The sequence below is a fragment of the Tinamus guttatus genome, unplaced genomic scaffold (assembly GCF_059628265.1).
Source record: "Tinamus guttatus ecotype Peru unplaced genomic scaffold, ASM5962826v1 Tinamus_guttatus_pri_ptg000115l, whole genome shotgun sequence".
NCBI lineage: Eukaryota > Metazoa > Chordata > Aves > Tinamiformes > Tinamidae > Tinamus > Tinamus guttatus.
In genome coordinates, this window is record NW_028288649.1 from 8720184 (window position 1) to 8738212 (window position 18029).

The following is an 18029-nucleotide window of genomic DNA, read 5'->3' on the forward strand; positions in this document are numbered from 1 at the left end:
TAATACCACAGCTCCTACATACATCTCTTTTGATTAATTTTTGCTATTTGCAGGCAATTCTTAAAGAGGCCCAGGCAGGAGAAGTTGTATGCAGTTTTCTATGTCACACTTTTCACTAGAAGGTGATACAAAAGTACCAGATCAAAGTAAGCCCGTACGAGCAGGAGGTAAACTCCATGTGTAACGTAATATAATGGGAAGAGAGCCCAGACTCAACACCAAGGAGTCTGGAAATGTTTGTGGGGAAAAGCACTCAAAGAAAGCATTTCTTATTCTGGTTTTCATCTTGCTCACACATTAGCATCATGTGCATCACAGCCATGTGCCTACGGCAACAAGCAGCTTGCACAGCTAGCTTAAGCCAATCAAAATCAGTGAGAGCTTCTTTTAAAACAAAGATATGAGCTGCTAGATCTTGGGGCATTTTTTGCACTTGAAGCTGGCACCCAGTTCATACACCATCAGCAGAAATGGCATGAAAAGCTTGCTCTAGCTACAGAAGCAATGAAACCCCTACATCCCCTCCAGGTGACCTGACAGTCATTAGTACGGTGCAATCCACACATAGAGACATAGTATTTGCTGACTACGCTACTTTACATTTTTCTGGTTATAGAGGAAGGTAGCACCTCACTGAAGTAGCATGTGAGCTGCAGACAAGAATAGGAAGGACAGGGAGCATTTACTTCTACAAACAATCCAGCAGGTATACAGAGCTGGTGAAAAGGGCTGTGGCTGCTTGAGAGGATGTAGCGGTACCGAGCAAGTGCTGAGGTTACCTCAGTCACTAGGTAAGCAAGCCCGCACCGCAAGCTAAAGGAGACCAACCAGAAGAGAAGCAAACACAAACTGAGCAAATGCTTTAAAAAAAGAACTCTTCCAGCTCCCACACCAAATTGCTTCTACCTTAGTTTTGCCTTCTCCAAACAATTTTGTATTTATTCAAATAGATCGAGGAAATGTAGGCATCTTTTTAATTTATAAGCTCTATAAATATTATTATAAATATTAAATATTATTTATAAACTTTCCAAAGGCAAAGTGCTGTCGTGGGCACATGACCCAAGGACGGCAAGACATCTCCTCACCCACACTGCAACGCTGTGCGCTCCTCACGAGTTCCCCGAGAGGAGGGAAAGGAGATGGGGGCAGACCCCGCACAGCACGAGTGCTCCCGAGCCGGCTTCTCCGCTCCCTGCACCTCTGCCCCTCGCCCGCTCTTCCTATGAAATCACGTGTTTGTTTTCCACTCCTTACTTGTGTCCATCCCATAAATTCTAAAGTGCTATTAGGCAACACTTAAGAAAACGGCCACAAGAGAAATTATTTAAATTTGTATAATACACATAATCCTTTAGAGCCAAGATCATGGCCTCATCACTGTAGCAAAAGCAGAGCCACAAAAATACTGAATAGGAATACCGGGCTTAATGTGACGACTAACAGCAAGAAAGGCATCCAGAAGACACATTGTCCTCTCTCCTAAAGCTAAATTGCAGGATTTTCCATCAACTGGAATTCATTAATTAACTGGATTATTAAAAAAAAAAAATCAGTGTGATTAATTTTCACAAGGAAAATGCTGAGATTAGATGTGTTGACTATTTATGTTCATCTATTTTGGAAACAGTATAAGAAGCAAGACCATAATGATTTGCAACTAGCAGAGGAGAGAAAATTACATTCACGATTTAAAATTTTGCAACAAGAATTGGTCAATCTACCCCCTAAGCTGCACTAAAGCTGTTTCTCAGCCCTAGACATCACCCATATTGCTACAAGGAGAAAGAAATAAAATTTATGTACATAAAGGGAATTGCAGTAAACACATAGAATAGAGAAGAATGGTTACAAATATTCTAGCAATCATCAAAAGGAAACACTGTAAGACAGAAAAAGAGATAGGGGACAACAGTAACTTAATAGGAAAATTTTGAGTAGTTGTTCCAAGCGGTGTCCACAGAGAGCTGCTATTAACTCTGTGCAGGCCCTCTGTGTTCCCAGCTGCTAAGTTCACATTGGAAGAAGCTAGAAATACATGAAATACTTTCCAAATATTACTTTCCCATGTAAGCAACTGGTATAAGTTGCCACAAAGATGTTGTTCTCTGGCCAGTGAGAAATAGTGCACAGCACTGACAACAGGAGACATATTCTATGAAATCTATTGTCTTTGACAAGATACAACCCAAAGCACAGAAAGTTTGGGAAGGCTACAAGAATTCCTGACTATTCCCATACTTTCCAGCAACACAATATATAATAAGAGATCATTAAAGCCAAGAGTTTACTACATCTGAGAAAAGGTATAGCCTGTATTCAGAATTGTGCTATGTGCAGCAGAATTTCTAGCAATCAAGTCTTAGTGTTTCAATGAATAGGAGAGGAGAGTAGGGGAAGGGAAAAAAAAAAAAAGTATCTCTACAATTTGGCTGTTTTGTTGCCTCACATACTAAAACCAGACAATACTGTACATTTAAAATACAAAAGGTAGCTGCTCAGCATTCATGACTCTCCTCGATAATACAGCTTTGTACTACAGTAAAAGGGGAAATACATACCAGAAAACATCCAATTATTTCTGTTAAAAGTGAAGTAAAACAGATTTCTTGCAACATACACCCCTCTGAAAATAGCACTGATTACAGTGCTCATCTCCCCCCTCCTCCCGACTTGGCTTCTTGACACTTAATATTCTGGCTGTGGGGAAAAGATCAGAAGTTTATGAAGTCAGTTTGAGTCTTTCCATTGCTCTGAATGCAAGCCACAGAATTTGGAATACAATGATACCTTGCAAACCAGATAACAACTTCTTATAATATTAAATCCACTTTTACAGCCCAGTGTGGCAGTTTATTATTATTATTATTATTATTATTATTAAGAAACTCTGAAATTCCCAACATTCCACAGTTTGGGAAGAAGCTTCAAGTTGCAATACTGATCATCCTGCAGCTACAAAGTGTTAAACGTCAGCAAAACAGTTTTTCTGCCAGGCAAGGAGATTATGTAGGCTGTTCTGTCTGTGAGGATCAGTGGGGCAAGAGCTGAGACTGCAGCTGCTGCAGAAACAGCAGCTTCCCTGGAGCCCAGCGCGCCATGAGGGGCTGCTGTTACGACAGGCTCTTCCATTTTGCCTCTTCCCGGGATGGGACAAATGTGACCTTCAGCCTGCTGCAGTTATCTAGACATCCTGCAACATTTTTGCAATATTCTACCCAAGTTCCAGCTTGATTAAATATCTTGCCTGTTATAGTCCCTAAGAAAACTACTAAAGATAGTATTCTTGAGGATTAGCAGTTGTACAGTTGTCCTCTACATTATTTGGCATTTACATTCCAGATTAATCACGATTGGGTAACACGAATGTGATCAATTTTACACGTACAACCTCCCACTGAGATAGAAGATGACGCAGAGCGAAGGTGGACTGGGAATGCAACCACTTCAAGGAGCCTATATCAGTAAGGAATTTATCTTGATAAAATAGGACTTTTGTGTAAACAAACAAACAAACAAACAAAAAAACCCCAAAATCAATTCTTCTGGGCAAATTACAGGTATATACTGTATCACAACTTAGTTCTCTTCATTATGCTGAAGAATCATGTCTGGCCAATTATTTTGTAATGTTTAACTATAATACAAAATAAATGAAGTTCAAATGAAAACACTGTTTAGACTATGTCAAAAGGGCATAAAACTAAATGAAGTGATTCCTTATTGTCTATAAAAATATATTTATTAAGAGTAAAGTTATTAATGTTATCTATCAAGATCACAACATGAAGTAAGTTTGTATCTTAAGAAGTGTGCTAAAGCAACAGATACATGAAGTTAAAGGTATTTTTTTGATTTTGCAAAACAGCATCATGTGGTGCATCTCATTGATATTTTTTTCATTAGTGTAAATAGTTCAAAAGAATAGAAAAACTCCAGTTCACTCTTTCTTTTATTGCAAGTCTCCAAGAGGCTTTCCACTAAGCCAGCCAATGCTCACTTTACATTTGCTAGTAAAAGAAAAGCAAACAACAGTATCCTATATACTGAAACAACTGCTTTGTTACAAATGGAAGGATTCAAAAACTAAAACAAATGACTGCTTTAAAAATGAAGCCTTTTACACTCAATTCAAAGACTTTGGCATTCTCCTACAACATACTAAAGTTTCACATTCATCTCCGCAAATCAATCCACTAATAGGCATCCGTCATCAACACCTAAGTAAAGATCTGCCATTTGAAACTGCTTTGACGTGATTGAAGACTCACACACAGTCGTAAGTATGACAGAAGAGCTTAGCTATTAAAATGTTTTATCTAGCAAAGAACTGCTCATCCTAATTGACTGAAATACTCTTTGAACACTATTATTGCAAGGCTACTTCACTACATGGTGCTTTAGTACATAACCACTTGACTTATATCTAGAGATCCAGCACAACCACATCAAACCTTGTTAGAATATTCTCTCACACATATTTTTGTCAACAGACCAAACAATAAAGCTGACTGTCATTTTTACTACCAGTTACTTAGTTAATTTGATACTGAAACAGACTGGGATTCATTATAAAAGCTACATGCAATCAGCTATTTCTATCAATCTTTCTTTTTAGTGCACTAATAGAATGAATCCTACTAACCACATCAGTTGAGATCAGTTGGCAGACCTGCACAGCAGCTATTCCTCTGCGTTCACTCTGACCTCTCACCGCGAGAGGTACCATTGCAGGGGCTCCTTTAAGCAGCACTGCACAACCCTGGCGTCGCTCCAACACCGACCATATGTCAAGCTGACAGACCACAACCCTGGGACAGCCACCCAGAAGCAGCTGTGTAAGGCCCGGGCCACAAGGTAGCAAGGCTTCCTAGGCCTATGCCATGATTCATTTCAAAGCAAATTTTAAAACATCACGAGCGAACACACCTGACAAAAAAACGCAGCACAAAAGGAATAATTTCCAAAGCATACAGGATGGTACACTCCATTCCAGTAAGTTTGCTCTCAATGTAATTGATCACCAAAAATACACTCAGAAGATGAATAACAGTTTGTTCCATTAACATTTTTCTTTCTCAGTTATATTAACAGCATGTTAACAATTTACAAGAAAAAGGAATCAAGCATAAACCAGTAACTGCCACCAAGATTACACTTTGTAGTATCAAACAAAACACTACTGATTTAATATCTCGAGTTGAAGGATGAATTGATTTTTACCATGTATCTATTAACACATCATATATTTCTGTACTGTTTTTACTATTACTTTTGTTATCAAAAGTATACCATATCAATTCTTGTACATAGGCAAAGATGCTACCTAACAGCTTTTATTCCAAAATCACTAATTAGTACAAAAGAATAGTGAAAATTTACCCAGTCCTCTACGTAATTTCTCTAAGTACTCCAAATTTAAAAAAAAATCCATATGCACTTACCTACAGTTTGGAGGAGGATCTAATGTGATTTCTGCAAGTTCTTTCTGAATTCTTAGGAGGAAAGAAAAAAAATAGAAGTTATCAGGATTATTTCTTTCACAATACATTTCCTTCAACTTTATGAAATATTTCTACAGCAATCAATAACAGTAAAAGATAATTTTCATTTGCAATGGAAACCTGATGCTAAAATTGCATGCAACTGTTCAAAAAAATGTTGGACTAAACTCAAGTTCTAAAATCCTGTCTGAAAAATGAGCCTCCAATCTAGAACAAGTTGTTCCATGATCAACCATCAAATAAATCCTGAGTTTTTTTTTTTTTTTTTTTTTTAAGTCAGGGTTCTAAGTTCCTTTGCTCACTTACACACTCATTGTTTCACACACCCTCCTCTATTCCTTCTCCGCCCATATGCCCCAGGCTCTTCGCTTTGTTCTCCAGAATTCTTTGTTTCTTACAACCCTTTACACGGGGCAGCATAAAAAAATAAATAAACCACCTCACTGAATTATAGAGAATTTGGGCAGAAGGGAAGCCAGGAAAGCTCCAGTCCAATGCCCTGCTCAAAGCAGAATGTGCTACAAGATCAGACCAGTTTGCTGAGGGATTTATCCAGTCATATCATGGAAATCTTCCACAACTCTGGACAGCCTCCCTGACTGTCCTTGCAGTAAAAATATTTCCTTCTCTTCAGCCAGAACTTTCCTTGTTTCAGTTTATGCGAGGTGTCTCTCAGCCTCCATTCATGCACTCATGTGCACCTTCTCAGTAACCTCATCTAAGGTCTGCTGTCAGCTGTGCCCACCAGGCTAGACAGCCCCTGCTCCCTCCAGCGAGTGCCCCGGTCCCCTGGGCAGCACGGGGGCCCTCCCCTGGGCTTGCTCCAGATTAGAACCTTCTTGCGTGGAGGGCGCCAGAACTAGATACACTGTTCCAGATGTGCCCTAATGAGTGCTGAGCAAAGGGAGATAATCACTTTCCTCTGTTTACTGACTGCGCTCCCGTTAATGGAGCTCGGGATGCAGGCGGCCTTCCCTGCTGCCAGGGCGCATCGCTGGCCATGCTCAGCTCAGCTCAGCTCAGCTCAGCTCAGCTCGGCTCGCTGCCTGCCAAGACCCCCGCGTCCTTCGGGGCGGATCTGCTCCGCAGCCAGGCGGGCCCCTGGCTCTGTGCGTACAAGTGGGTATTCCTTCCCAAGCGCTGGACTTGGCGGTTGCTGAATTTTAGGCAGTCCTTGTCAACCCCTTCTTGCAGCCTGTCTAGGTCCTCCCAAATGATAGCCCTGTCCTTGCACCTACAGCCTGTTGGCATCTACAAACATGGTAAAAGGGCACTCGGTCACATCCTCCAGGTCGCTGATACAGATGTCAAACTGGACAGGCCCATTACAGACCCCTGCAATGCTCCACTTGTTATAAGCATCCTCACAGTTACTCTGCCTGGAGGTAGAGCTCTTAAGTTCCTAAAATATCTTTTGGACCTTCCAAAGCTTATGCTCCTGGGCCAAGCAGTGGGATCCCTGCCCTCTGTCATATCCGGCAATACAGGCTCTTTTCCTTCGTACCAACACCTGCACAAAAGTCAGCACCTCCTCCTCCAAGGAAATTTGAACATGCAGAGGAAGAGTTTAAAAATGAAATATTCCCAGAAGCTGCCAAAATATGATGCCATAAGCACAAGCATTGTGGCCACATTCCCAACGAACCTTATCGTGCCCAAGGCTTTATTTTAGGCTAACTCAGTTTAAGAACAACATCTGGGAACAGAGAGGAAATAAAAAAGATTTGACATATCCTCAATATTTTCTCCTCTGCCCCTCTCCTGCACAAGATTTCACGTATGGGAACAGATTACTATTCCTTTTATTCCCTACACTAAGAAAGAAAACCTGCATAATAACAGAGCTCAAATTCCTAGGACAGATGCTAAAGCCACAGCCCAAGAGCTCAGACCCAGCCTCAGGCACACACATATCTTGCTAAAAACAACTGCCCCCTACTTTGCATGTACATACAAGCATAAAAATTGGTATATCAAAATAAACATTCAGAGGTATTGGCACACATAACAAAAATGAGCAGTTTAATTTTCCATGTAATGTTAAGATCCAAATAGAAATTTGTCCACTAAAGAGTCTCACAGCCACTATCAAAATTCTCCTTCTGCCACTACAAGTTGATTTTATGGCTGTAATGAATAAATGAATGAAAGGTAGAACAGGAATGGGACCAAACAAGAAATTCCACTACTTTATCCTTTTTAATCTGGAAAATAATTTTCAGGGAGAGATAAAGATTACTAATAAAAGATTACTTTTATTAGTCCAACTGATGTGACTGAAAAGATAAAAAAGATCTTTCAGACATTTTTCTTTTCTTCCAACTTCTGTCTGCCCTGAATATGTATATATATATTCATACAGAGGGGCAGAAATTCAGTGTTTATTTGCTTATTTTATTCATTGAAATATTTACATTTCCAGTAAACTTTTTTTTTTTTTTTTGGACATACTGCTTAATGAAGCCTAAGCATAACAAACATTATGGTCAAAACCAACCAACCAAACAAAAAACCCTCAATTTAAAAAACCCTAATAATTTTTCTCTTTTAAAAAGAGGATTTTAGAGTGTAGGAGATGCTTAAAATATTTCTTCCTTCCATGACAAAGTAAAACTGTGATTTTCAAATGTATGCTATCACAAACTCAAAGTAGAAGAAAAGCTAACATGGAATCTCCTTCAATTTCATGGTTTACAGGTTAGCTTGCTTGTTCCACTTCTTGAGAAGTTACAGAATGATGACATTGATATTCTATAGAGTCATGGATTACTCCTTAGCTTTAAGCTCTACATATAATAATAAAAGCCGTTAATATTTCATTACAGTACAATGAGTCTGAGACATATCAAGAATGGATTGGCAATAAATGTAGCTTAAGTCCTAGATCAAAACCCTTCCTTTCTTCCTTCTAAATCCTCCTCCCTTCCCTCCCACTTCCTTTTCAGGATTGAAAAGGTTCTAGATAGAGCTTTTCCTGGGACTGAGTAGACAGGAAAGCAAAACACCTTTCTGCTTTAAATGATAAAAATTAATTCTCTCTTACTTTGTATTTGTATTCAAGCAGGCATCCAATATATAGATGTTTCATTCACAATTATTTTTACACAAACAAGCTAAAACATATTAATATATCAATCACTTGCTCCTCAGTAAGCTGCCCATGTTCCTTCTCCTAGTCTTCCCAAACGGAAGGCAATACGTACGCCTTCCTCCTGTTTCGTTAAGAGGTAAGCTGCTTTAGTTCACCTTGTATTCACGCCGTGAGCACATGCAGAAACCGTTTCTGCCGAGCAGCTGACATGCAATAGCTTGCTCACATGTCACAGCACTCAAAGTCACAGTTAAATCACCAAATAACACCGCAGAGAGCCTTGCAGTGATAGGGGCTCCCCAAGCGCGAGCTGGCCTTGCTCCGAAGGAGCTACCCCACGGCCGCGACGCCCGCTGCGGTCTCCACGGAGCTCCCTCGGAGCCGCCGCGGCGCGGGACGGGACGGGCCTCGCTTCCCGCTGCGGCCACGGAGCGCCCATCGCAACGCGCACGCGGGGCCACTGCCAGCAAACACTTCTCGTAGGGTCCTTTTTCTACGGGTTTTCTGGCTCGGTACAGCCACTTTTAGTTATGTTGGGGAGTAAAAGCGACTCTATTTTTTTATTCATGTTATACTTAAACTAATGATACACTGGCTCACTACATTATTATTGGGGAGAGAAGGGAGGAAGAAATATTCTCTGGTAATCAAAGCCCTGGGCTGTACACACAGGACATTTAATTTGCAATGTCAGGTCTGATGCTCTTTGTTTAGTCTTAGAGAAGACATTTGACCTCTCTCTCGCTCCCTCCCTCTCTCCCTTACTCTCTTTTACTAATGGGAATGAACAAACATATTTGCCTTCTAGTAAAAGTGTAAAGGTTAATCTGTTCCTAAATTCTGAAGCACAGAAGTACATTGTGAGTTTCAAACGTTACTAATTCGCACAGGCACATGTTTACCACTGTTCCAAGCCTAGGGGTTGTGTCTGTTGTTTCTCCATGGAATAGTTAAGGGTCCCTAAAGCTAAGGGAGAACTGAATGTGTTAAGAGGATTTTCTAGTATAATTAAGAGGAAAAAAACCCAAAAATATTCTTTCACAATAAGCCAATTTTACAATATTTGCTTTTCTAAAATAGTGCCTCTTTACCCCCAATATTTTATAAATAACAAATTCCTCAATAAGTGGTACATATTTCAACCTTACATAGACTGTTACTGTGCAGGAAATCAATTGAAAGACGGTTAGATTTATGCTGAGGAAGATAAATATTCTCCTTTAATATTAGATGCACATATAAGTGACAGGGATATTTTTGAAAAGAAAAGAAAAAAAAAAGTCCATATTATCCTGTCATATTTAACACATATCTAACAATAATTACCAGATTCTTTAGAAATAGTGCTATGATAACCTCCTCCAAGGGAAAAAAAAATAGTAATATCTCAATTTTATATTCCTAGATTTCTAACAAATTAAATTCACTATTTAGCCGCTACTCCACAGATTACGATTTCAGTTAACGAAAAAAAAAAAAGAGAGAGAGAGAGAGAGAAGACAATCCAGGCCTGGACCCAAAGGTTGATAGATTTTAAACTACCAACATCAGGAGTCCAGGAAAACAATACATCTATTTGTTGAGCTCCTATGCTAGCCAAGAATGGTTACACTTCTCTCAATTCAAAGGTCAGGCTAAGATTTGCTACTTAAAAGGTAACAAGACGCCTGCTGTTTTCAAGGACAGCAATTCAATTCCATGTCTGAACTGTAATTGTGATATGCACTGAGTTTCTCAATCTTGACATGTTAGGTAAGAAAGGTTGCTATTTAAGGTGATGCCCTCTGGGTGAGGAAAAATGAAGGACTGGTACACTGTATGACATATGCTGTAAGCTATTACACCTGTAAGCTGCTCTCCCTCGTAGCATTAGCACAGAGGCACTGCACATGAAAGCATTCTGCCCTCTAAAAAAAAAAAAAAAACTATTTTAAAAGCAATTCATTGCTACTTATTCACATATTAATTCAAGTGTGTTCATATACCTTTCCATAGTCAAATCATTTTGCAAAGCGTTAAGTGGCAGAAGCATTATATACATGACTGAAGATATAAACAAGATACAGAAGTGTACTTCGACACAAGCAAAAATGAGTACACTGTTAAATCCTGATTTGCTAAAAAACAGCATTAATGAAGATTCTTTAAAAGTAAATCTTACTAATTGACTATAAAGCATACAACAACAACAACAAAAACAGGAAAGGGTATTCCACCTACAAATGTACAGCTCTTAATTCTAATCCAAGTTATTCACTATGCAGCTTTAACATAAACCAAAAGTACTGTGGCATCCAAACTCAGATTAGAATCAAATCTTCAGTCCGAATGCCCCAGAGAAAGATTTAGCTCCAGCACTACATTACCTTAGTGGCATTATCTGTTCTAAAGATAAACAAGGGCATCTTGACCAACGTCTCACATATCATATACTGTCTTGTTACAGATTTTTGCAGAGTTGACTTGCCTAACTGTAACAGAGTTATCAGAAGCCACAGCAAAGTGAAACACTTTGTTAAATGAAGATTATAGGGATTTTACAGTAATGCCATACAAAGTCACAGAATTCAACAGCTGATAGAGTAAAAACTTGCCAAATGTATAATCAAGTTTTTCACTTAGAAAAGACGAATTATTTCAAATTGTTTCAGCTAAAAAGAACATTTCTAACTTGGTTAACAGCATTCCTAATGAAGGACTACAGCCTTATTCCTGAAACAGACATAATTTCTAACAAGACAAGCAAACAAACAAACAAAAGGGCATGACAGAAAAAACTCTCTATGAAATAATCTTCAGAAACTTAGTCCTCAATACATAATAATACTTTTTTTTTCACTTGATATTAGTCCTCTCCATTTAATCCTAAACTTTGATTTCAGGGTTTTATTTTCTTAAGGCATTACTGCTTCTAACTGAAAAAAGAATATACCTAAAAAACAAAGTCAACTGTAATAAAAACCTAGTCAGATTAAGTATGACTATAAAAATGTCATCCTAACTCTAACAACTTAATACTGACTTTAAATGGAATGTAAAAAAACATATTATCGTGATTTTTCTATGAGTAGTGCTATGAATAATGCTATGACAATCAGTGCTCCTAAAATACGTTTTTCAAAAATATTATTTACAGTGTACATATCTACAGCACTCTTAAAATACTTTTAACTAATCTCAATTTTTAAATGCATAATGATAGTCTTTTATGTAATATTAGTACATACTTGTACACCCTTGTTTGAGAGACTGACAAATGTACTGTTGTCAGCAACTGGCATAATTTGTTTCAGCAGAACCATAAGCAGATATGATTAAATTTTAAAAGGTTTAAGTAATTTTATCACTGCAAAATGCATGTTGATAAAAGCCCTAAGCTTTGAAGACACAAAGCTAAGATTAATAGACTAATTTCTGACATATCGTTATTAATTTTTTAATAGGATAGTGTCTACAGGCCCTCGCAGAATTGTGGCATCATTATACAAAGTTCACAACACATGGACTCTTTTCTAAAGACGGTAAAAACAGGACTCGATGGTCTTAGGAATATTTAACTATGTAGGATTTATAGTGCTAAAATACATATCTATCAGGAAGCAGAGGAAAGAGAACAGAGTCAGAAATGATAATGACTACAAGGACTAATTATGTGCACAACTTCATGGCTTGAAGTTGGGATTTTTGTTCTTTTTAGTCATAAAAACAAATATTGTCAAAATCTGCTGGACATCCTGTAACTGATCTGACTAGCCAGTCTGCTAGTAGCGTCATAGTAGGGATTCTTCCTGAGAAAGCATTTCACTGTGAGAAGGGAGGAAATAAATAAATAAATAAAGGCTTACACAGGCAAGCTATTAGGAAGGTGTCGATGACAAAAGAAAAGTATGATGACCCCCTCAGTGGAAACGGAAAGAGTATTCAGGACAGAAAAAAAAATGTAAATGGTAGGATTAATCCAAGATTAAAAAAAATAATAATCTTGAAAAGATGCATGTATGCATACTTATGCTGGTATTTACAGCCTTCTACCATGTGCATATGTTATAAATTATGGCAATAAGACCTTAATCCTCCTCCTTTATCATAATGACATACTCGCACAACTCCTGTGGTTTCCCCGACTCCCGTGGTCAGTTTACACTGACTTAAGATCCAGGAATTCTACATAAGGACAGTCTGCAGGACTGGGCTCGGGTCAGATTCTTTTGAAAGTATACTTTAACTACATTCTTTATAATACCATTTAAATTCTGCTGCCTAGACTAATACCACGGTCCTGATAGAGCAGTGAGGTGAGTGTTGCTCTATCTGTCCAGTCTGAGCATGACAATCCTTATCTCGAGATTGACATGAGAGTATAGAATAATTTAAACAGCTTTTCTCCAAATCTACTTTTTCTCTCCAGTAGAAAAAAGGAGGAAAAAAATGGATAGGTAAACAGACCACAGTTTAAAGTAATGAAATCAACACATAGTTGTTGTTCACACAAATATTTCAGACTTGACCATCTGGGAAAGAGAAATGCAGTACTTTACATATAGCAATAGGTACTACAGGAGCCTCTTAACATGCTGAGTTACTGAACTGTCTGAGATGTTTATGGTTAATTAACTGTAAGTTACACTGACAAGTTTCAACATCAGTCATACATAAACATACAGAGATATATTTTATAAGGCTACAAAACTGTCTGAGTTTTACTAGCAATAAAAAAATGTCAGCTTTTATCATGCAAGCTACTATTAAAACCATGTGAAAGAGAGCCAATCCGTCAAAGTATGGAAAAAAGGACACAGGTCTCATTACTGTGACTAGCCTCCAAAGACTATTTGGCTGATATAACTGTGTTGTAATAAAACAATAAGAACATGAATATAGTAAATCAATACACACATCTGATGGCCAGCCGAAAAATGAGAGAGGGAAAAAAAAAGCAACTGGAAAGAACACCCTACCTTTTAGCACTAGTTGACAGTTTAGCAGCTGTTTTGCTTGATATTTTGCCCTCTTTTTTCTTGGGTTGAACCTGCTCCCTTTCTTGTTCCTGCTGAACACCTTCACGCTGATCTCCATCAGAGCTGCCTCCACTAGTGCTTGGACTATCATCAACTCTCTGCCCCTCCGTAGACATGGCAGATGCTGAACTAAACAGAAACAAAAAAGAGAAGTTAAAGCTTTTTCAGAAGAAACTGCCTGATAATATTTCATATTTCTTAAGGAAATAAAGCAACAATTTTGTTTAATTAACAGAGCAAAATAAAGAAAATAAATAAAGCCATAAAGCAAAAACATGAAATAAGACTATTACATCTCTATGCCACCAGTTCAAATTAAAAACGGCTTGTTAAAAACTGAGCTATTACTGTCTTAAGACTCTCTGTTATCCCATATGAAATAAATCTACGGGCTCTTTCCAAGTGTATCGTGCGGGTTTCCACATTACAAAATTCACATGTCATTTGGCATGCTTGATGGAAACATTCATAGAACCAAACAGTACAAACACAGAACTCTGTGTTTTTATTAAAACAGCACACCTCTACGATGGTAAATACATTGGTAGAGGATATAAGGAATTTTTCTTCCAATTAAATCCGTTCAAGTGACATCAGGCAACAAAGCTGTCAAAGAACACCAGCTACAAGACTCTTCATTATGTTTCATAAGTCAAGCTGATACATTTTTGCACACTTCTGATACTAGTTAGCTACTTTCATTTATTACTTAAAAATGAATGAAAGAATAATATGCCGACAGAAGAATTACAAGTGCACTGTTACAGCTGTCATAACTTCTCTAACTATTCTAATAAAAGGCAAGTGTCCATGAAAAACTCCTTATAAATTTGCAAATGTAATGGCAAGGACTGTTTGAAAAAAAAATTATTAAAAGCAGAAAGTCTCTTCTTTAACTCCAAATCTATAGCTCATATAAATATGTCCTTCTTCAGATACATTAATAGCAGAGCCGCCTTCACAGCACACAGGCCCAAATGTTCCTTGCTTACATGCAACCCCCATGTATCTGGGCGGTCTTCTGATAGAATCCATCCAAATCAGTAAGAGTTTTAAATTGCTGTTAACTTCAACTCACTTATCCTTTTATTTAACCACATTCATTTACTGGATTAGGTTGATCTCTCTGCACATATTTATGAAAAGAGACAGCAAAGGAAAAGGAAAATCACAACAGTGTCAATGAGGTTATGTTAAAAAAAAACAATACTTTCAAAAGGCCACTTTTTAAAAAGGCCATAATCTGTCTCACTAGAATTACATATAAGAAAAATAAATGCATGTAATAATAATAATAAAAAAACCCCACACTTCGGAATGGAAGAATCAATCTTTTCAGGCATTAGTCACGCAACTCAAACCAACTGACCTGAGTAGGAACTAAATCTTTTTTGTCTAATTGAGGCTACACAGAAAGAAAAAGAAAATCTGCAAGTATGAAATGCATTTAAAATATTTAAAAAGTATAAAAAATAGCAAGTGATGGATGTGGAAAGAGGTTACTCTCAAGTAGCTTAAGCTACATTTGGGGGTTCTTTTAAAAACTCATAAATATATATTCATATATAAAAACATAACACCTAGGCCATTGCATGAATGGAAATAAAGCATAGTTTGATTTGTAAAATTAAAGTATAAAATTGCTCATTCTTGATGGGACAACATAGCTACAACAATATATTTACCATAATTCACATCTTCTATATTTACATCCTCCTTATCAAATGTTAAGATACATGAAAAAGAAGACTTAAGAGACAATAGAAGACAAAAGTACCATACTCTGAATATAAAATATGAAAAATATAAATTCAATAATTAAAAATAGAATGGAATAACTACAAAGCAAATGGAAAGCAGGTACCTGCTTTATTTGCTTCTATATACAGTTAAAATACAACTTGATCTCTTTTTTTTTTCCTTATGGTCTTCAGTTACTCCAGATTTTAATTCTGATCTTTTGTTAGCACGTCTAATTTTAAACAGAAGATCCTCTTTACAACGTACCTATTACTTAGCACTGGTGGCCAGAAAGTTAAAAGCATATATAATGAAGCCTATATACATAGACATCTGCTGTGAATAACCTTGGCTATAAATATTACTATTATCCCAAAACAACTGTATTCACTTCATAAGTTCAGGTTACTATCCAGCAGATAAATACTGTACCAGTAGCCCAGAGCATATAATTACTGTAACATGTAATGCCAGCATTTACATCAGGAAAGGGCTTAAATCTGTCATTTGATGGCTGCCTAGTTTCTTATTCTTTCTGTCTCACAGCTTTGTGTGTCTCTCTCTGGTCCCCTTTCTGACACCCAGAGCCAGTTCTTTCCATGCCCTTCCCTCCTAACGCTGGCAATTTTACCTATTTTGCCCAGTTCAAGGGACGTTCAATACTGCGACAGAAGTGTGCTTTAAAAGTCCTCGAGCCAGGCACTTCAAATGTGGTCAAACTTAGAAAACAAGCACATGAACAAATAAAAGAATGGAAAAAAATAATCAACCAGGGAATGACACTGTCGGAAAACATTTCCATGCAATCAACACAGACAAATGTGAGATACTTCTTGACTCCAGACAGCCATAAGTGCGTTTGCAACTGTCACATAGCGTAAAAAGAGAGACATGACGTCCAGCTCCCCGGGCTGCCCTGCATCCACGCGAGGGTTTTTAACCTTCCTGCCCACGCACTGAGAAAACTGGGGGGCGAGTGGGAAGGGGACTTAAAAGTCCTTCCCTTAACACGAGATGATTCAGCATCGACGCGGACGACAACTGTAAGGAGACTGTAAATTTTAAGTGAAGAGCGTCCAAGAGATCCTGCTACTGTCATACGTATGTATGTGTGTGTATATATTTATATATATCCACTGGCACCCTCCCTTCTCAAAAGAAAAGAAAAATAAATAAATAAAAGAAGAAGAAAAGCCAGGCAAAGAGAGATCCTGGCAGCGCAGACGGGTCCCAAGGGCAGCAGCGCCAGAGATGATGTCTTTCCGAAGCGGTCTTAATTTCCGACGAGCGCAGACAAACTGGGTATTTGTGCGGGTCCGCCCGCGAGGAGCGGCGGCCTCGCGCCAGCCCCCGCGCAGCCCGTGCCGGGCACAGGGGACCCGGGGCCGCGCGGGGACCACGGAGGGGACCGGCCCGGGGGGAGGTGCTGCCCGCGGCCCCGGGGGCGCGCGCACGCGGAAAAACCCTCGCACGCTTCCCCGTGGGGGAGGACAAGGGCGACGGGGACCCTCCCCGGAGGCGACACCCGCCACGGCGGGGGGGCCGCCGGGGCACCGGAGTTGTTACCGGGGGGGGGCGCTTAATGGCGGCGGGCACGGAGGGGAGGGGCGGGGGGGTGACATCGAGGGTGGGGGGGAAGGGTCCCGGCGTGGGGGAGGGGAGGCGCAAGGGACCCGCGTGGGGGGGTGAGGGGGGCCAGGAGGGTCCGTCGCTACCTGCGGGCGCGCGCGGTCGGTGGCGGCGCCGGGCTCGGGCTGCGGGACGATCCGAGGCGGGAGCCCCGCGTCCGGCCGGGCTCGGGGCTGGCGAGGGGGCTGCGGCCGCTCACTGGGGCATGAGCCCGCCCCGCTCCTCGCCTGCCTCCGCTCCGCTCCGCTCCGCGCTTCTCGCCGGCGGCCGCCGCTGCTGCTGCTTCTCCCAGCGCCGCCGCTCCTGCCCCCGCTGCCCGGAGAGAAGTGAAGCCGCCGCCGCGCGCGCGCGCGCGCCCCCGACGCCGCCGCCTCCGCGCGCGCGTCCGTCCCCCCCCCCCCCCGGGCAGCGGCGCCGCACGCACGCGCGCGCGCGCGCCCGCCGCACGCAGCCAATTAGCCCCGGCCCTCGCGGCCCGCGGAGGGAGGGGCGGGCGCGCGCGCGCCCGCGCGCGCCCTGCGAGGGGGGGAAATGACAAGCGAGCGGGGCGGGGGCGCGCGCGCGTGCACGCGGGGGCCGGGAGGGGGGGTGAGAAACCCCCGTCGGGAGCGCGCGTTAAAGGGAACCGCGGGGGGGCGGGCGGGGAGGAGCGGTGACGGCGTGGGGGGGGGGGGCGTTGGAGGCGGGTGGGGGGAGGGAAGGAGGCCCCGGTTCGCGTCTTGCGTGGGCCCCCCCCCGCGGCCGCATCGCGCCCCCCGCAAGGAGCGAGTGGAGGCGGCGGGCGGCCGGGATTAACTTTCCCGGCTCTTGGCCGCCCCTCTCCTCTCTCTTTGTTTCCTCTCCGCGCGGCTTTGCCTCCTCCGGCCCGGCGCTTCCCATTGGGAAGACAGGGCCGGAGCACGGGGCGCTGAGCGCTGCCACTTGGCGCCCAGAGCCCCCCGGGCGGCTCGCAGGGCCATGCGGTGGCGCAGGGCATCCCGCCCGGGTGGGTGCCGCGGGTGCGGGCGCGCAGGCCCGTGCGCCTCGCCTCCCACGCGAGCAGAGGCC

The 18029-nt window shown here is 41.2% G+C and overlaps 1 protein-coding gene across 2 annotated transcripts in view; it reads right to left on the reverse strand.

Moving 5' to 3' along the window:
* The window catches only part of LOC104566438 (ubiquitin-conjugating enzyme E2 E2), a 200303-nt gene extending 183177 nt beyond the window's left edge, over positions 1-17126 (reverse strand). Inside the window, exons 1-3 of one of the 2 annotated variants that reach the window (XM_088521202.1) lie at positions 17069-17126; positions 13554-13742; positions 5445-5495 (exon numbers count right to left, since the gene is read on the reverse strand). In XM_088521202.1, coding sequence (XP_088377328.1) covers positions 5445-5495; positions 13554-13729 — 227 coding nt within the window. In that variant the 5' untranslated portion in view covers positions 13730-13742; positions 17069-17126. The remainder of the gene's footprint in view (positions 1-5444; positions 5496-13553; positions 13743-17068) is intronic. The other variant, XM_088521203.1, reaches the window with a different exon arrangement.
* Positions 17127-18029: the final 903 nt, after the last annotated feature.